At 37.2% G+C, this 13167-nt stretch overlaps 1 protein-coding gene across 1 annotated transcript in view; it reads left to right on the top strand.

Annotated features, from left to right (window-relative positions):
• The window catches only part of LOC142334596 (sodium/potassium/calcium exchanger 2-like), a 72318-nt gene extending 61624 nt beyond the window's left edge, over positions 1-10694 (top strand). Inside the window, exons 11-13 of the mRNA XM_075382759.1 lie at positions 376-651; positions 8146-8282; positions 8984-10694. Of these exons, the coding sequence (XP_075238874.1) occupies positions 376-651; positions 8146-8282; positions 8984-9269 (699 nt within the window). The 3' untranslated portion in view covers positions 9270-10694. The remainder of the gene's footprint in view (positions 1-375; positions 652-8145; positions 8283-8983) is intronic.
• The last annotated feature ends 2473 nt before the right edge of the window (positions 10695-13167 follow it).

Here is a 13167-nt window from a genome sequence, read left to right as displayed (position 1 = left end):
TATCGAAATATTCTGCGAAGAGATACAAAAATGGTATCATTGAAAGGTTAAATTGATCCTTGAAAATATTGAGCTCTAAGAATTTTATTTTCATTAATCGTTTCATAAAAGGCGCCCAGATTACATTGCAGAACTGAATTCAATTTCGTCTCTCTGAAATCAAAAGTTGCTGATCAGTTTTTACGAGATTGTGATCTAGTAATATGATAGCGCTTTGGGAATTAAGTCAAATGCATTGCGATATAGTGAGTGGTTACGTGTTCAACCTTGGGATCTACAGCGTTTACTTCTCTATATCTAATAGAAATTGATTATGAATCTGGTTGAGACTTTGTGCTGAAGCACAATACAAGTCCACCTTGTTTGTGACATTAGGGCGCAGTGACGCTGGCATGGCCCTCGGAGAAACCCTGGTACCGAAAGCTGCTCTACCTGTGTCTGCTGCCGATCATGGTTCCCCTAGTGTTAACAATCCCCGACCCCAAGAGGGGCAAACCGGGAAGCAAATCGGCCAACAGCCCCTTCGCCTTCTGGGGCTACAACCTTTTCGTCCTTTCTTTCATCATGAGCATCCTTTGGATTGCAGTGTGGTCCTACCTCATGGTCTGGTGGGTGGAGCGAACAGGCTGGCTATTCTGCATACCCTCTGTGGTAAGTCATGGTCTTCTTTTGATCTAAAACGAAAACCTTAGTGTTGCATTATTGTGTTCCCTACTGAAAAAAGGGTTCGATGTGTTTAATTAATAGCCGCCCTCATCTTCTCAGCCGGCTATTATAGCGCTCCTATTTTTACGACTCGAAGAGGAGTATTGGGTAAGTCCTTTTTTTAATCAATTTTATTGGAGTGAATTTTGAAGCGGGAAATGAAACGCGTGAAAAAATTTGGAGATTTGGGTGCTGAACAAAAGTGAAAAGCGGAGTGAAAAGAGAGTGGTTTTTGTTCATACCACTGTTTTTGAGAGAGCGAAAAATTGATGTGTGAAAAAATTTTCTCTAAGCGACCGAATTTTTTTGTTCACGTGCGGCTTTTTGAAAGCAGTTTTTTTGCAACTTTTGATGGTTATGAGGTCTGATTATGATATTGTATTAGTTTTAGGCTTGTTTTGATAGTAATTGAAGGTTTCAACCAGTTAATTTGAGTTTGATACTAATTTGGAGGTTTTTGATCAGTTTTTGCTGATTTTTAGACGAAATTTAATGATTTTCCGCCTGTTTTTTTGTTTTAATGCTTTAAGTGGGATTTGATTAGAAGCTTGTTACTTAAGGAGTATTCATATACCAATTGACTAAAGCTTTCTTGGTATAAATCACCTTTTCTTAGGAAAATTGACAGAAAAATTGAGAAATTTTAAAACCATTTTTCTTATTTTTTTTGAAGTTTTTCTTTTTTTTAATCTTAGACAACTTTCTTAGCCTATTATGATTTGCCCATTGTTTTGCGAGCTTTTCATTGCTCTAATTGCAAAGGAATTTTGTTTCCTTGTACTATTAAAAAAACTCAATTTAAAAAAACTTTATAGTTTTTATAGTTTTTTTTGTTCAATTTGTTTATGAATGCCGTTTCTATTCTTCCTTAAATGTTTTATGGCATTTGTGGAGGGTCAGGGTTCACAATTGTTGTTCTAATTGTTTAGTCATAAGTATGGGCAATTTTCTCCTTCGAGTCGTTTCTGGAATTCTTCCGGCTATGTTTTTTTTTCACTTCGTCGAACTTTTTTTCGCTTTACCATTTTGCCGCTTTTTCGACATTTTGCGTGAAATCTTTCTGACTTCTCTAGGCTAGTTTCTCTCTCCTCTCATTCTGCTAAAAGTGAATTTGAACATCAGTTGCTCAGCAAAGAAATTCAAAATGAACAGAGTCAGTATAAAAAATCGAAGTCAGAAATAGAAACGGGATAAACTCATAAAGCCCAATTTTAGATGCCCGCTATTTGAATGTCGTTCCTATAAGTCTTAGTTACCATCTCTTATGCTTATTGGTATTGATAGTAGCCCCTGTAGCTTCTCTCTAAGAAACAGAAGTATGTTCAGTTGAGTTCTTCAGGCGGATCTTTATGAGTGATCTAAGTTGCTCCCGTTCTGAAATATTGTTTGTTAATAGCTCTCAAATGAATTTTAGCAATTATAGTAGTCCTGTCGGTCTTTTCAATTCGATTTTTTGCTTGACCAATTTTTTGTCTGACGTTTTTGACTTTTCTTCCTCAAAAACGGGATAAACATGTAGCGCCCGGCGGGCATTAAGAGCTCTTAGAGCCTTTCAGCTCTGTTTCAGCACAAACTGTTTTGGAGACTTATACCTATGGTGTGAAGAGCGGTTTTTAGAGGTTGAAGAACCCCCCCCTCACGGGGGACACCCGCTCTTAACCCCCTCCACCCTCATTTGGCCCCACCCCGCTTAAGGCTTTCACCGTATTAAGAGAAGACCACCCCACTTGACCCCTCACTATTACCCCCACCCCGGCCGCGCTCTTGCCCCAACCCACTGTTGCACTCCCATCAACCTTTCGGTGCGCAACCACCCCCCCCCCCTGTGTCAAGCTACTGACGAACAACCGCTCGCTAAAAACCAGCAAAGTTATACTTATTTTCACAATTTTTTTCAAGCTTTTTGAAAATTTGTCTTTGAGTTTTTAAAAGTTTTAATACCCTTGGTGTCGAGGAACATACTCTAGGGTTTGACAATAGGTTACTGCATAGTTTTTGGCGGCTACACAATGGTTTCAACATTTAAACATTGGGAATTTTATTATTTTTGACTAATCTTGCAATTTATTTTCATTTATCATTTTTGTCATTATTCAAGTTTTCCCCTTTTGACAGGCCAGTAAAACTTCCTAAGATTTGATAATAAGTTACTGAAAAATTTTCGTTGGCCATGGAATAGTTTTGAATTTTTTCGTATCACAAATTTTTGATAAAATTTTCGATAAAATTTTTGTTCTTTTTTAGTTTTATTCAGCCTCAAGAGCCACGCAACCTCCTATAGGGTTTGATATTAGGTTGCTGTATAGTTTATAAATAAAATGGAATGTTTTTCAAGATTTTAAGACCACGAATTTTAGCATTTTTTTTAAAAAGTTTTTGCAATTTTCAAGTCTTGAAATTGTTTGTAATTTTCGGTTTCTCCAGCCTCAAGAGCCAAGAAACCTACTCTACAGTTTGATAATAGGTTTCGGCATGGTTTCTAGGTGTAATGGAATGTTTTTCAAGATTTTAACATAAGGAATTTTTGTATTTTTTTTACAAAACTTAAACTTTTTTCAATTTTTGGACATTGTCATTATTCAAAGATTTTCAATCTCGGGGGTCTGAAAACCTCCTTATGGGTTTGATGATAGGTTGCTGAATTGTTTCTTGTGGTAATGGAATGGTTTACAACATTTTAACATCACGAATTTTAGCATTTTTTGATAATTTCTTATTTTTTTCGAATTTTTTATTAATTATTGTCATTATCTAATTTTTTCAGTCCCCAGGAGCCAGAAAACTTCCTAGAGGTTTTATTGACAGGTTACTGAAAAAATTTTTTGGCCGTGGAATAGTTCTCAACTTCTTAATATCACAGATTTTTGGTTTGGCCAAGTTTTTTAAAAATTTTCGTCCTTTTCTAGGTTTATTGAGCCTCAAGAGCCAAGCAACCTCCTCTAGGGTTTGGTTAAGTTTACTGTATAGTTTCTAGATGTAATGAAATGTTTAAGACTTTAACAACACGAATAATTGCATTTTTTTTAAAAGAAAAATTGCGATTTTCAAGTTTGAAATTGTTTGTCAATTTAGGTTTCTCCAGCCTCAAGAGCCAAGGAGACTCCTCTGGGAATCGATAATAGGTTTCTGCATAATTTCTAGGTATAAGGGAATGTTTTTCAATATTTTAACATCTAGAGTTTTAGCGTTTTATTGACAAAACTTGCAAGTTTTTTCAGTTTGTTTGACATTTATTGTTATTATTCAGATTTTCAGCCGCTGGGGTCAGAAAACCTCCTTGAAGGTTTGATAATCGGTTTTTGCATAGTTTTTGGTTATAATGGAATGGTTTTCAACATTTTAACTTTACGAATTTTAGCATTTTTTTTGAAAAATTTGAGATTTTCATATTTTTCTTTAATTTTGGTCATTATCTAAATTTTTCCGGCCCCGGGAGCCAGGAAACCTTCTGTAGGGTTTGAAGATAGTTTATTGAAAAAATGTTTGGCCGTGGAATAGTTCTCAACTTTTCAGTTTCACAATTTTATCGAGTTTTTGATAAAACTTGCAATTTTTATGTATTTGAAAATTTTTCCTTTTTAGTTTTATTCAGCCTTAGGCGCCAAGCAACCTCCTCTAGGATTTGATAATAGGTTACTGTATAATTTCTAGAAGTAATGAAAAGTTGGTCAGGATTTTAACATTACGAACTCATGCAATTTTAAAATAAAAATTGGCAATTTTTCCAAATTTCTAGAATATTTGAATGTTTTTGGTTTTGGTGCACTAGGGTCCATGGACCTCCTCAGAGGTTTGATAGTAAGCTTCTGCACAGTTTCTAGAGTTAATAGAATAGTATCGTTATTTTAATGACTCGAATTTTGGCAATTTTTTAATTTTAATTTTAAAATTTTTCGAAAAATTATTATATTCCAACTTTATGGATCTTTAGTAGGTATTTCTTTGAAATAGCGATATTGGATAGTCTCTTGAGACAATTAAATGGTTCTGAAGATCTTTATATCACGAGTTTTAGCGAGATTTTGTTTAAAATAGCAATTGTTTTTAGAATGTTTGAATATTTTTCTTGAGTTTGACGATCATTACTGGCCAACGAAGTCTTGCAGATTGGTTACATGACAGAAGTCCAGAGACACAAAATTTTTTGGAACATTTTCTTCGCTGCGAAATGTGGAAACTTTTCTTTTAATTTTTGCACTTTCAGTTTTCTATATGATGTAATTACTAACAATGCTAGAAAACTAGAGTCGAATCTCATCATTGAAATTTTTCCTAGCTCTCTGTCTCTTTGTGTTGGTTGATGTTTCTTTCCTTCTGTTTCTCTTTCACGTTTGCATCTCTCATGCACTCTATATCTCTCTCTCGGCCCTTTTGTTGATGTCGCACTTCAGCGGCTGTTATGTGGCGTGCTTTCGTAGTCTATTACCCTAAGCTCACGCCCCTTCAATCAAGCCAACTGCTCGCCGGTCATTTAAGAGCAATTTGACTGACGTTAGTCGGTAATGGTTTTCTGCTTTTAATTGCTCTTGAACGAATCTCATAGCAATTATTGTAAACATGTTGCTCTTAATGCAAATTGTTTTGCTTGACCATTTTTGCGCTTTTCTAGATTATTCTTTGACTTCTCAAGTGACTTCTCACGCTCTCATTTTTCATTTCAGAGTGATCTCTTTTGCTCTTACTCCGAAGTAAAGCTTGGTGCTATTATTAAGTTGGTTGCAGCATAGCAACAAGAAGGGCCTGACAGCCGAGTGGTCAGTGCATTTCTTCACGGATCGGGAGGTCAATGGTTTGAAAAAATTTTCCCTAGCAGATTTCTTTGTTCACCTGAGGCTTTTTCAGGCTGTTTTTTTGTTTTTAATAGCCGCAAAGCGATAGCTGAGGTTTTTGTTGGCCTTCTCTTGTTTTTTTTATTCAAAGATTTCGAATTGTATTAGGGCGGTGTTTTTTTAAGATTTTTTCCCACATTATGATGAGTTTCGGAGTCAAATTGGAGTAGTGATTTTGGTCACGTCGAAACAGGAAATGGGGCGAAAAAGTGAGTGGTTTTGCGGCTTGAAATATTTTTACTTTAATTTTAAAGTAGAGTGAGAAAACGGTGTTTTTTATGCATATTGACATTGATTTTCAGTTTTTTAAATTTTTTTAATCTGATTTGTTTTTCGAAATGTGTTCCCAAGGCACTCAGTCCGCTCTAGGTCTGTTTAGTCAATGAAAATTCTTTGATTTGTACGTCAGGATTTGCCCTGATATTTTTTTTATTTCGTAAACAGGATTTTTGTTACAACCATCTGACGTCACTATCACCACTTCAGATCCGCTTTTTGTTCATTCGTTCATGCAACTTGAACTGAATTGCATGCTTGACATCATTTTATACTCTTAATGGAGATTGTTTTTTGTCCATTTGCGTGATTAAGTTTTGGTCACATGTGACTTAGCTCACTCTCAAAAATGACTTCCTCACTCTGATATTGACTTTCCTTTACTTCAATTCAAAGAGATAATGTCAAATGAGTGTGTGTCACTCTAAACTGAAGGGTACTTTTGAGGGCAGCTAATAGAATTGGCAGTACGTTAACCTTACTCTTAATATACAACAGCCCAGCATTTTGAAAAAATGTTTTTTGGTCTGTTTCTTTTACCATCTTGAGACTGCAGATCTACTAAGCTATTGCGACTATTTTCTGGCAATCTGCGAGCTATGTTTTTGCATTTGGAAAAAGCTTCAAAATTGTCGTTTTTAAATGCTCTGAAACGGAGTTTGAATCATATATTGTGAACGTCTTTTTGCGCTTGACAGTTCTGCGGCTTTGTTTTAGAACATTCTTTGACTTCTTGAGTGACTCTTTCACGCTTGAGGAGTTCTTCATTTTTGAGCATCTAAGTTGCTCTTTTTCTGAAATAAAGTTTGTTGCTAGTATAAAATCTATTGTGAGCGGTAAGGAATCAGCGCCATTTTTTGCACTCATTTCTTTGCACATTTTTGCACACTCCCTCTAAATAAAATCGCGCCCGCCGGTCGTGACCGGTTTCTGATGTGCGCCATTATTGGTTATATGGTACAAACACACTGTATGGTGGTCAATTTTGATTGCTCTCGGACTTTTTGAAGCACCTGTTTTAGTTGCAGTTCCCTTTTTGAGCAATTTTTGAAATTTTTTGTCTCAACTTTTTTAAAACAGTTTGTAGCAATTACATAATTTTTTTGTTTGTGTTACCGACTTTTTATCTGACCATTTTGTCCTTTTCGGTGACCATTTAGGACTTTTCATCCTAAAAAACGAGATAAGCAGCTAAAGCCTTGAGGTTAATTTGTCGCCGAGCAGTTATCTTAGAGCTTTTTTACTCTCCTAACTGCACAAATTCAAATTGATGGGCAGTGATTTGGTGATTTAGACCCCCACCCCCCTCACCAAAGTCAAATCCTCCACCATAACGCCAACCGCTCGACAATCGGTTGAGAGCAATCGACCCAACGGTAGTCGGCTATTTGTGAGTTTTGCGTGGTCTGAGTTTCTTTCTTATTAATTGATCTCAAGTTTGTAGCAATTATTTTATTCCTGTGGTATTTTAATGCAATTTTTCGCTTGACCAATTTTTTGTCTGACCCTTTTGACTTTTCGTCTTGAAAAACGGGATAAACAGGTGAAGCTTGGAGGGAAATCAGGGCTCCGAGAGTCTTTCGGCTTACTAATACTCTAAGTGTATGCTATTCACCGAAACTATTTTGGAGACATAAATTCATGGTGTGAATCGCGGTGTTCTTAGGGCTTGACCCCCCCCCCCCCCTCCACTTCACCCCCTCCCCACATCAGCTTTTTCACCCACCCCCCCCCCCCCCGCCCATCCTCTGCACATTGTTCCACCCGTAACCGAGCGCGCTCAAAAGTCAAATCAAAACCGCTTTGAAATAAGTTGCATTTTTAACTTCCAATCTGGTGTATAACGTCATTTTAGAACTATTAATGAATTTCCCCACTCCCTGGCTGAAGCTGACTACAATATAGAATGTAGCCACTGCCAGAGAGCAAGTTGTCTGATGTTTGTTTGTTATGAATAATTAGGCCTCGGAAGTACAAAACAACGAAAAAGAGGCTTATTAACTTCTCTCGAACGAAGTTTGAAGCATTTGGTGTTGTGTATAGGATGTGTTTTCAATGCAATATTTTTGTTTTACAATGTTTTTCACTCTTTTTTTGTTTTAATACTTTTTAAGAATATTTCTTCACTCTTCGTCCAAAGAAACGGTTAAAACTCGGGGGCATTAAGGTGTTGTGTAACCCTCTTAGAGCCTTAATAGGCTCTGAGTGTTTGGTTCACCCAAGTTGTTGAAGAAGCAGTACTTCATAGCCAAGTTTGAATTTTGGTCGGTCTGAAACAACACAGGCAGTTTTTTTTAGAGCTGTTAAAGGTCTATTATATTTGTTGTTCATTTAGATTATGGGTCTGACGTTTCTGGCCGCTGGTACCAGTGTGCCCGATCTAATCACCAGCTACTTGGTGGCCAAGAAGGGCTTTGGTGACATGGCACTCTCCTCCTCCATCGGAAGCAACCTCTTCGATATCTGTGTCGGGTAACTGAACAACACTTGATCTTGACCATATCTGTTCATACGTTTCCAGCTTGTTTTCCTGAAGCTTGCAAATGCTTCGGTTAATTTTAAAAAAGACTCAAAAAGTTGCAATGACAGCTAAAAATTTTTTGTGAGTTTTAATTTATGCTAATATAAACTCAACATTTTCAGGAAGGGGAAATTACGGCACTTTAAGGATATTTCCTTATTACTAAGAACATTATTGGCTTGTTTCAGGGCAACTTTGCTCATTGCTCACGCGATTAGTTATTCGAATGTGTGAAAACCAAGGAAAACCCGAATCTAGTGTTAACACCAGCGTTAGAATTGAGGCCATTTTTAAGTGCTCTCAAATAAAGTCGGACAATTTTAGTCTTTCTGGTCTTTTTTATGCGATTTTTCGTACTACGAAGTTTTCGTAGACCGTTTTTTTGTTCGTCAGACCATTTGAATTTTTGTCCTCAAATACAGGATGAACAGGTAGAGCTCGGAGGAACTTAAGTTCTCTTAGCCTTACGGCTCACTAATCTCGCCCTCACTCACCCTCCCTCATGCTCGCCTCCCACCTCCTCCATTGAGCTAAAGGTAGCCTCCCTAAGATAACGCTAGCTGCTGACAAAACCAGCCGCTCAGTCGTTTTAGAGCAATTCGCGCGACGTTATTCGGTTGTTTAGTTGAATCTATTGTGGTGTCATTTATAGTCTGCCTATTCCGTGGCTGATCTATGTGGCACTGAATTCTCTCGGCAGCAACCCCAGCCTCAGCTCAGCCGACTACTTTGCAATCGAGGTGACCTCGGATGGCATGTTCTGCTACATCCTCATGCTCTTCTCAATGCTCATCTTCATATTTGTCCTCATCATGGCCATGCAGTGGCGCCTCAACAAGATCATGGGCGTGGTCATGCTATTCCTATATTTCCTCTTCCTCATTTTCGCCGTCCTCATCGGATTCGGCACCATCAACTGCAACATCACCGGCCATTGACCTACCTCTTAACCCCTTCGCCCTCCCCTTCCCTTGGAACAATATACACAACCCGCGCGACTAGCACCACCAACCCAGCACTCATATCTACCCAATTCACGACACCGGAACAGAACACCGCTGAATTTTATGAATTAGGTCAGAAGTTGAAGACGAGACAGTAGTCCATGAATGACATTTGTAATGATAACTGGATGATTGGGGCTAATATTGCTAATAAGAACAATTGATGCCTCCTATCATTACTAACCGTCTGTCGAATCACAATGAGACACTTCTCAGTGCTGCCTGCATTTAGTAGCTCACCTTAACGTAGTACAGATAAATTACTACCATTCTGCGGAAATACACCGCTCCGCTAATCAATATTCGTGTATCCAAAAGAATTCAAGGATGGCAAGTTGAAAGTTGCCCTCTCGTTCACTCACTTCTCTCTGCAGCACTTTAGAGTAATTGGAAAGCGCCTATCTAATTGACGTAATCAGAAGATAGAGAGATGATTTCTGCTAAGCGATATGGATTTCAACCAGAAACTAACTCAGGCGAACCGTTTTATTTTTTATTAAATAATCATTTCCTGTCCCATTTTAATGAAATTCACGAACCCGAATCAATGGAAGAACGCGTTTACTTTCACTCGCCTGATTTCCTCGTTTATCCAAATAGTTTTACCCTATTACACAAAACCCCGCTTTGTAATCCCACCTCGTTACGTTGCAAAGTCTAGATAGATAGCCAACACTGTTTACTTGCTCCAATTCAGCTGTTTCGTTATTCTTTCTCTCATTAAGGAATTGCAAATGATTTGAGCATTGCCACAAACACCTTGTTCAACGGATTCTCTGCCAAATTATCAGGTCCAACTATGAACATCTCTACGTGGATTAGCATTAAGCAGAGCAGGAGCGGAGCACAAGTGCCTGAATCAAATTCATTTTTCTGCAAATGTAGAAAGTAACATGTCAATGCGAAATCTGGATACTAACGGGCTTGTATTATGGATTGTTAATGTGAGCCGATAAGCAAGACAGGAAGCAAAAATTTCGCAATAAAGTAACAACGGGTGCCCGATTGACTTCACTGGTTTTGCTGCCATTCTTTACAAATTGGGCCGTCCCTGTACAATTCTAGCCCTAATTGAGCACAATTAAAAAAAACACCAGCGCAGTTTTACTGAAGCTTACTTAGATTAATTAACTTATTGTATCTATTTTGATCTGTTCTCAGCTAAGCTCGACGTCAACAATTTCCACCTTTGCATTGTTTCAGTGAGTATAGTAGAAGACGGAAATTGCACAAGAGAGCTCTGTCAGCTTATATTCTGTTATTTAAAGATGCTTTTAACGTTCACTTTTGAATCTGCATTCGCTACCCAGTTTTTCACTGCAAATATGTCTAATAAATGAATTGAAATCTTTTCTAAAACTCTTTCAAGAAAGGAATGATACATTGAGTGATCGTAAAGACATATGTTCAAGCAACCATTATTAACCAAAGAAAATCACATTCACGTGTTCTCGAAGTTCAATTCAAGCCAAATTTTTCATGAAATTGCTTTCTGAAAAGGCTCTTGGATAATAATTTCGGGACTGTTAACGATCGAGCGTGACTTTGGTATCTTCCTAGTGTGCGCAAAAAACTTGACAGGATCTCTCCACCCGTTTTCAGCTGCAATGCCGCGTTTTGGCCACCAGTTCTGATTTTTTGAGGTCATGTTACAGCTTGGTGAAATTTCACGTGGACTGTGTTTCTGCTGTGATTTCAAAACAAGGTGGTGTGGTAATGGGAGTTTTCACTTAATGTTGCTAGCCCTTTAATACGTTATATTTGCCAACATATTAATGTGACTTCAAAAATGAAACATTGTATGGCTTAAAGCTATATCAGAATACCAGACAAATATCAATATTGTGTCACCAATCGTATGTTTTGAGCAAGCAAATTTGCTTGCTAGTGTCAGCTCTGTCGGCTCCCCCATGTTTTAAGATTAGGCGTTATAGGTTTTCGCGGACGACAGTGAGGTAATACATTGCAAGTTTACAGAAAGTTGGGAATATTTGCCACTGATGTCCGCTATTGCGGATTTTGATGACACGCCAGAAAGGTTGACAGATTGTCGCTATTGTCCAAAAATTTGCGTAACTAACATCCGCGTTAAGGTAACTACTTTCCGCGCAAAGCTTCTAAAACTGAATAAAGGAGACAAAGGGGGACAAATTTTGCTCTTATCAAAATGCAGTGAGGGGCAATTATAATTTTAATACGTCAAAGTTTTGAACAGATTAAACTTCAAGTCGGTTGAACTTAAAATGAGGGATAATTATAAGTTTAATCCGTCAAGGCTGCTGAAATATTAAAGAAGAAAGAGTAGGATATAACTAGTACTTCGTATCAAAATGAAGTGAAGGGTAATTATAATATTAATCCGTCAAAGTTTTGAAAATAAATTAAACATTTAAGTGCAGTGATTACGATAGCCCTGCTTACAAACTGCGAGCATTTATGACAGAAACAAGCGACTTTTTCAAGATCAGTGACGGAATTTTGTAAGGATTGTCCACAATTTTCGTGTCACTTGTCCACAATTTAACCATTGTTCTGCCGCGCGCGAATGAGTGACAAAATGTCGTCACTTGTGTGCGCAAACGCGGAATCCGCTGAATGTGTAGGATTGGCGATGTAAAGCAAGCACAAAGCGATGGCATAAGTTTATAATCGGACGCTAAATTTTGACCGTAATTATCTGGCTTCAAATAAATACGGCAAGTCGATCATTAAAAGAAATCATTAATTAAGTTTAAGAGCTAATTTTGCAGGAAAAAATTTATATGTCCGAGAGATGTTGAAATGGACTGGATCCAATAATAGCGAATTTTAGGGGCCTGAAATTGATTTTACTGCTGTGAAACGTGACCAGTTTTGATATCATTAGTTAATTAGGTTCCTATGCATGTTTAAAAAAGTATGAAATGTCAACGCACTCCTAAAGTCGACGCTATATTTTGCAAAATTGAAAACTGTCACGCAAAAAGCCCAAATTGAGGCAGATTGGTGAAAGCCTTTCCAGTATGATCTCTATAGAATTTTGTGACTGCAAGAGAATAAAGATTATGCAAACACGACGGGAAATAACTTTAAATTATATCCGGAAACAACTGGAAATATTAACATCACCAACACCAATACCCCTAGATAGTAGCCTGAAGAAAAAGAAACCCGTTAACCTATGACATGTTTGAAAACTACTGATGTGCAAGAATTAAAATGATAATGAGATAATAAAAGACAATCGGTGGAAGCATTCGGATAGAAACTTCGAAGTCCTGTGTAAGTCTTTTACAGCGTCAAACTTTTTTCATTGCGCGTTATTTGACCCTCAAGTTTGGGATTTTGGAGCTCTATGGGTGGTTGTGAACAACGCTTACGAAATTTTTAAATCTACTTGCCATCTTTCGTGAGTGGAAATCACGTGGAATCTACGTACATTTTGAGCTGTACTTTCTGAAACGTAGCTTTGTACATATTTAAAAAAAATTAGGAATTAAAATTCACATCGTTCATGCGCATAAAAATTGAACAAATTCAGTCGACAAAAACTTAATGTATAAACAAATTTTGATCTCTTAATTTAGAATTTGATAAAGACTAATTTCACAACCTTCCCTCATTAAACGGATATAAATTTTTGTTGACGCACCATTCATAATTAGTTGAATTAATTGGAATTGGCCTTTTGGTCACGCACCATTCATAATTAATTGAATGAGTTTAAACTGGCTCATTCAAAATTAGCCATTATGAAGGATTAACTTCCTCCAAATATTATTAAATTATTTTTTAATTATAAAAGCTTTATACGGAATAAAAGAGGGAGAATGTGAAGTACAAAAATATTAAA

Source organism: Convolutriloba macropyga, chromosome 2, assembly GCF_964194025.1.
Source record: "Convolutriloba macropyga chromosome 2, txConMacr16.3, whole genome shotgun sequence".
Lineage (NCBI taxonomy): Eukaryota > Metazoa > Xenacoelomorpha > Acoela > Convolutidae > Convolutriloba > Convolutriloba macropyga.
This window is presented reverse-complemented; position numbering and strand designations above follow the sequence as displayed.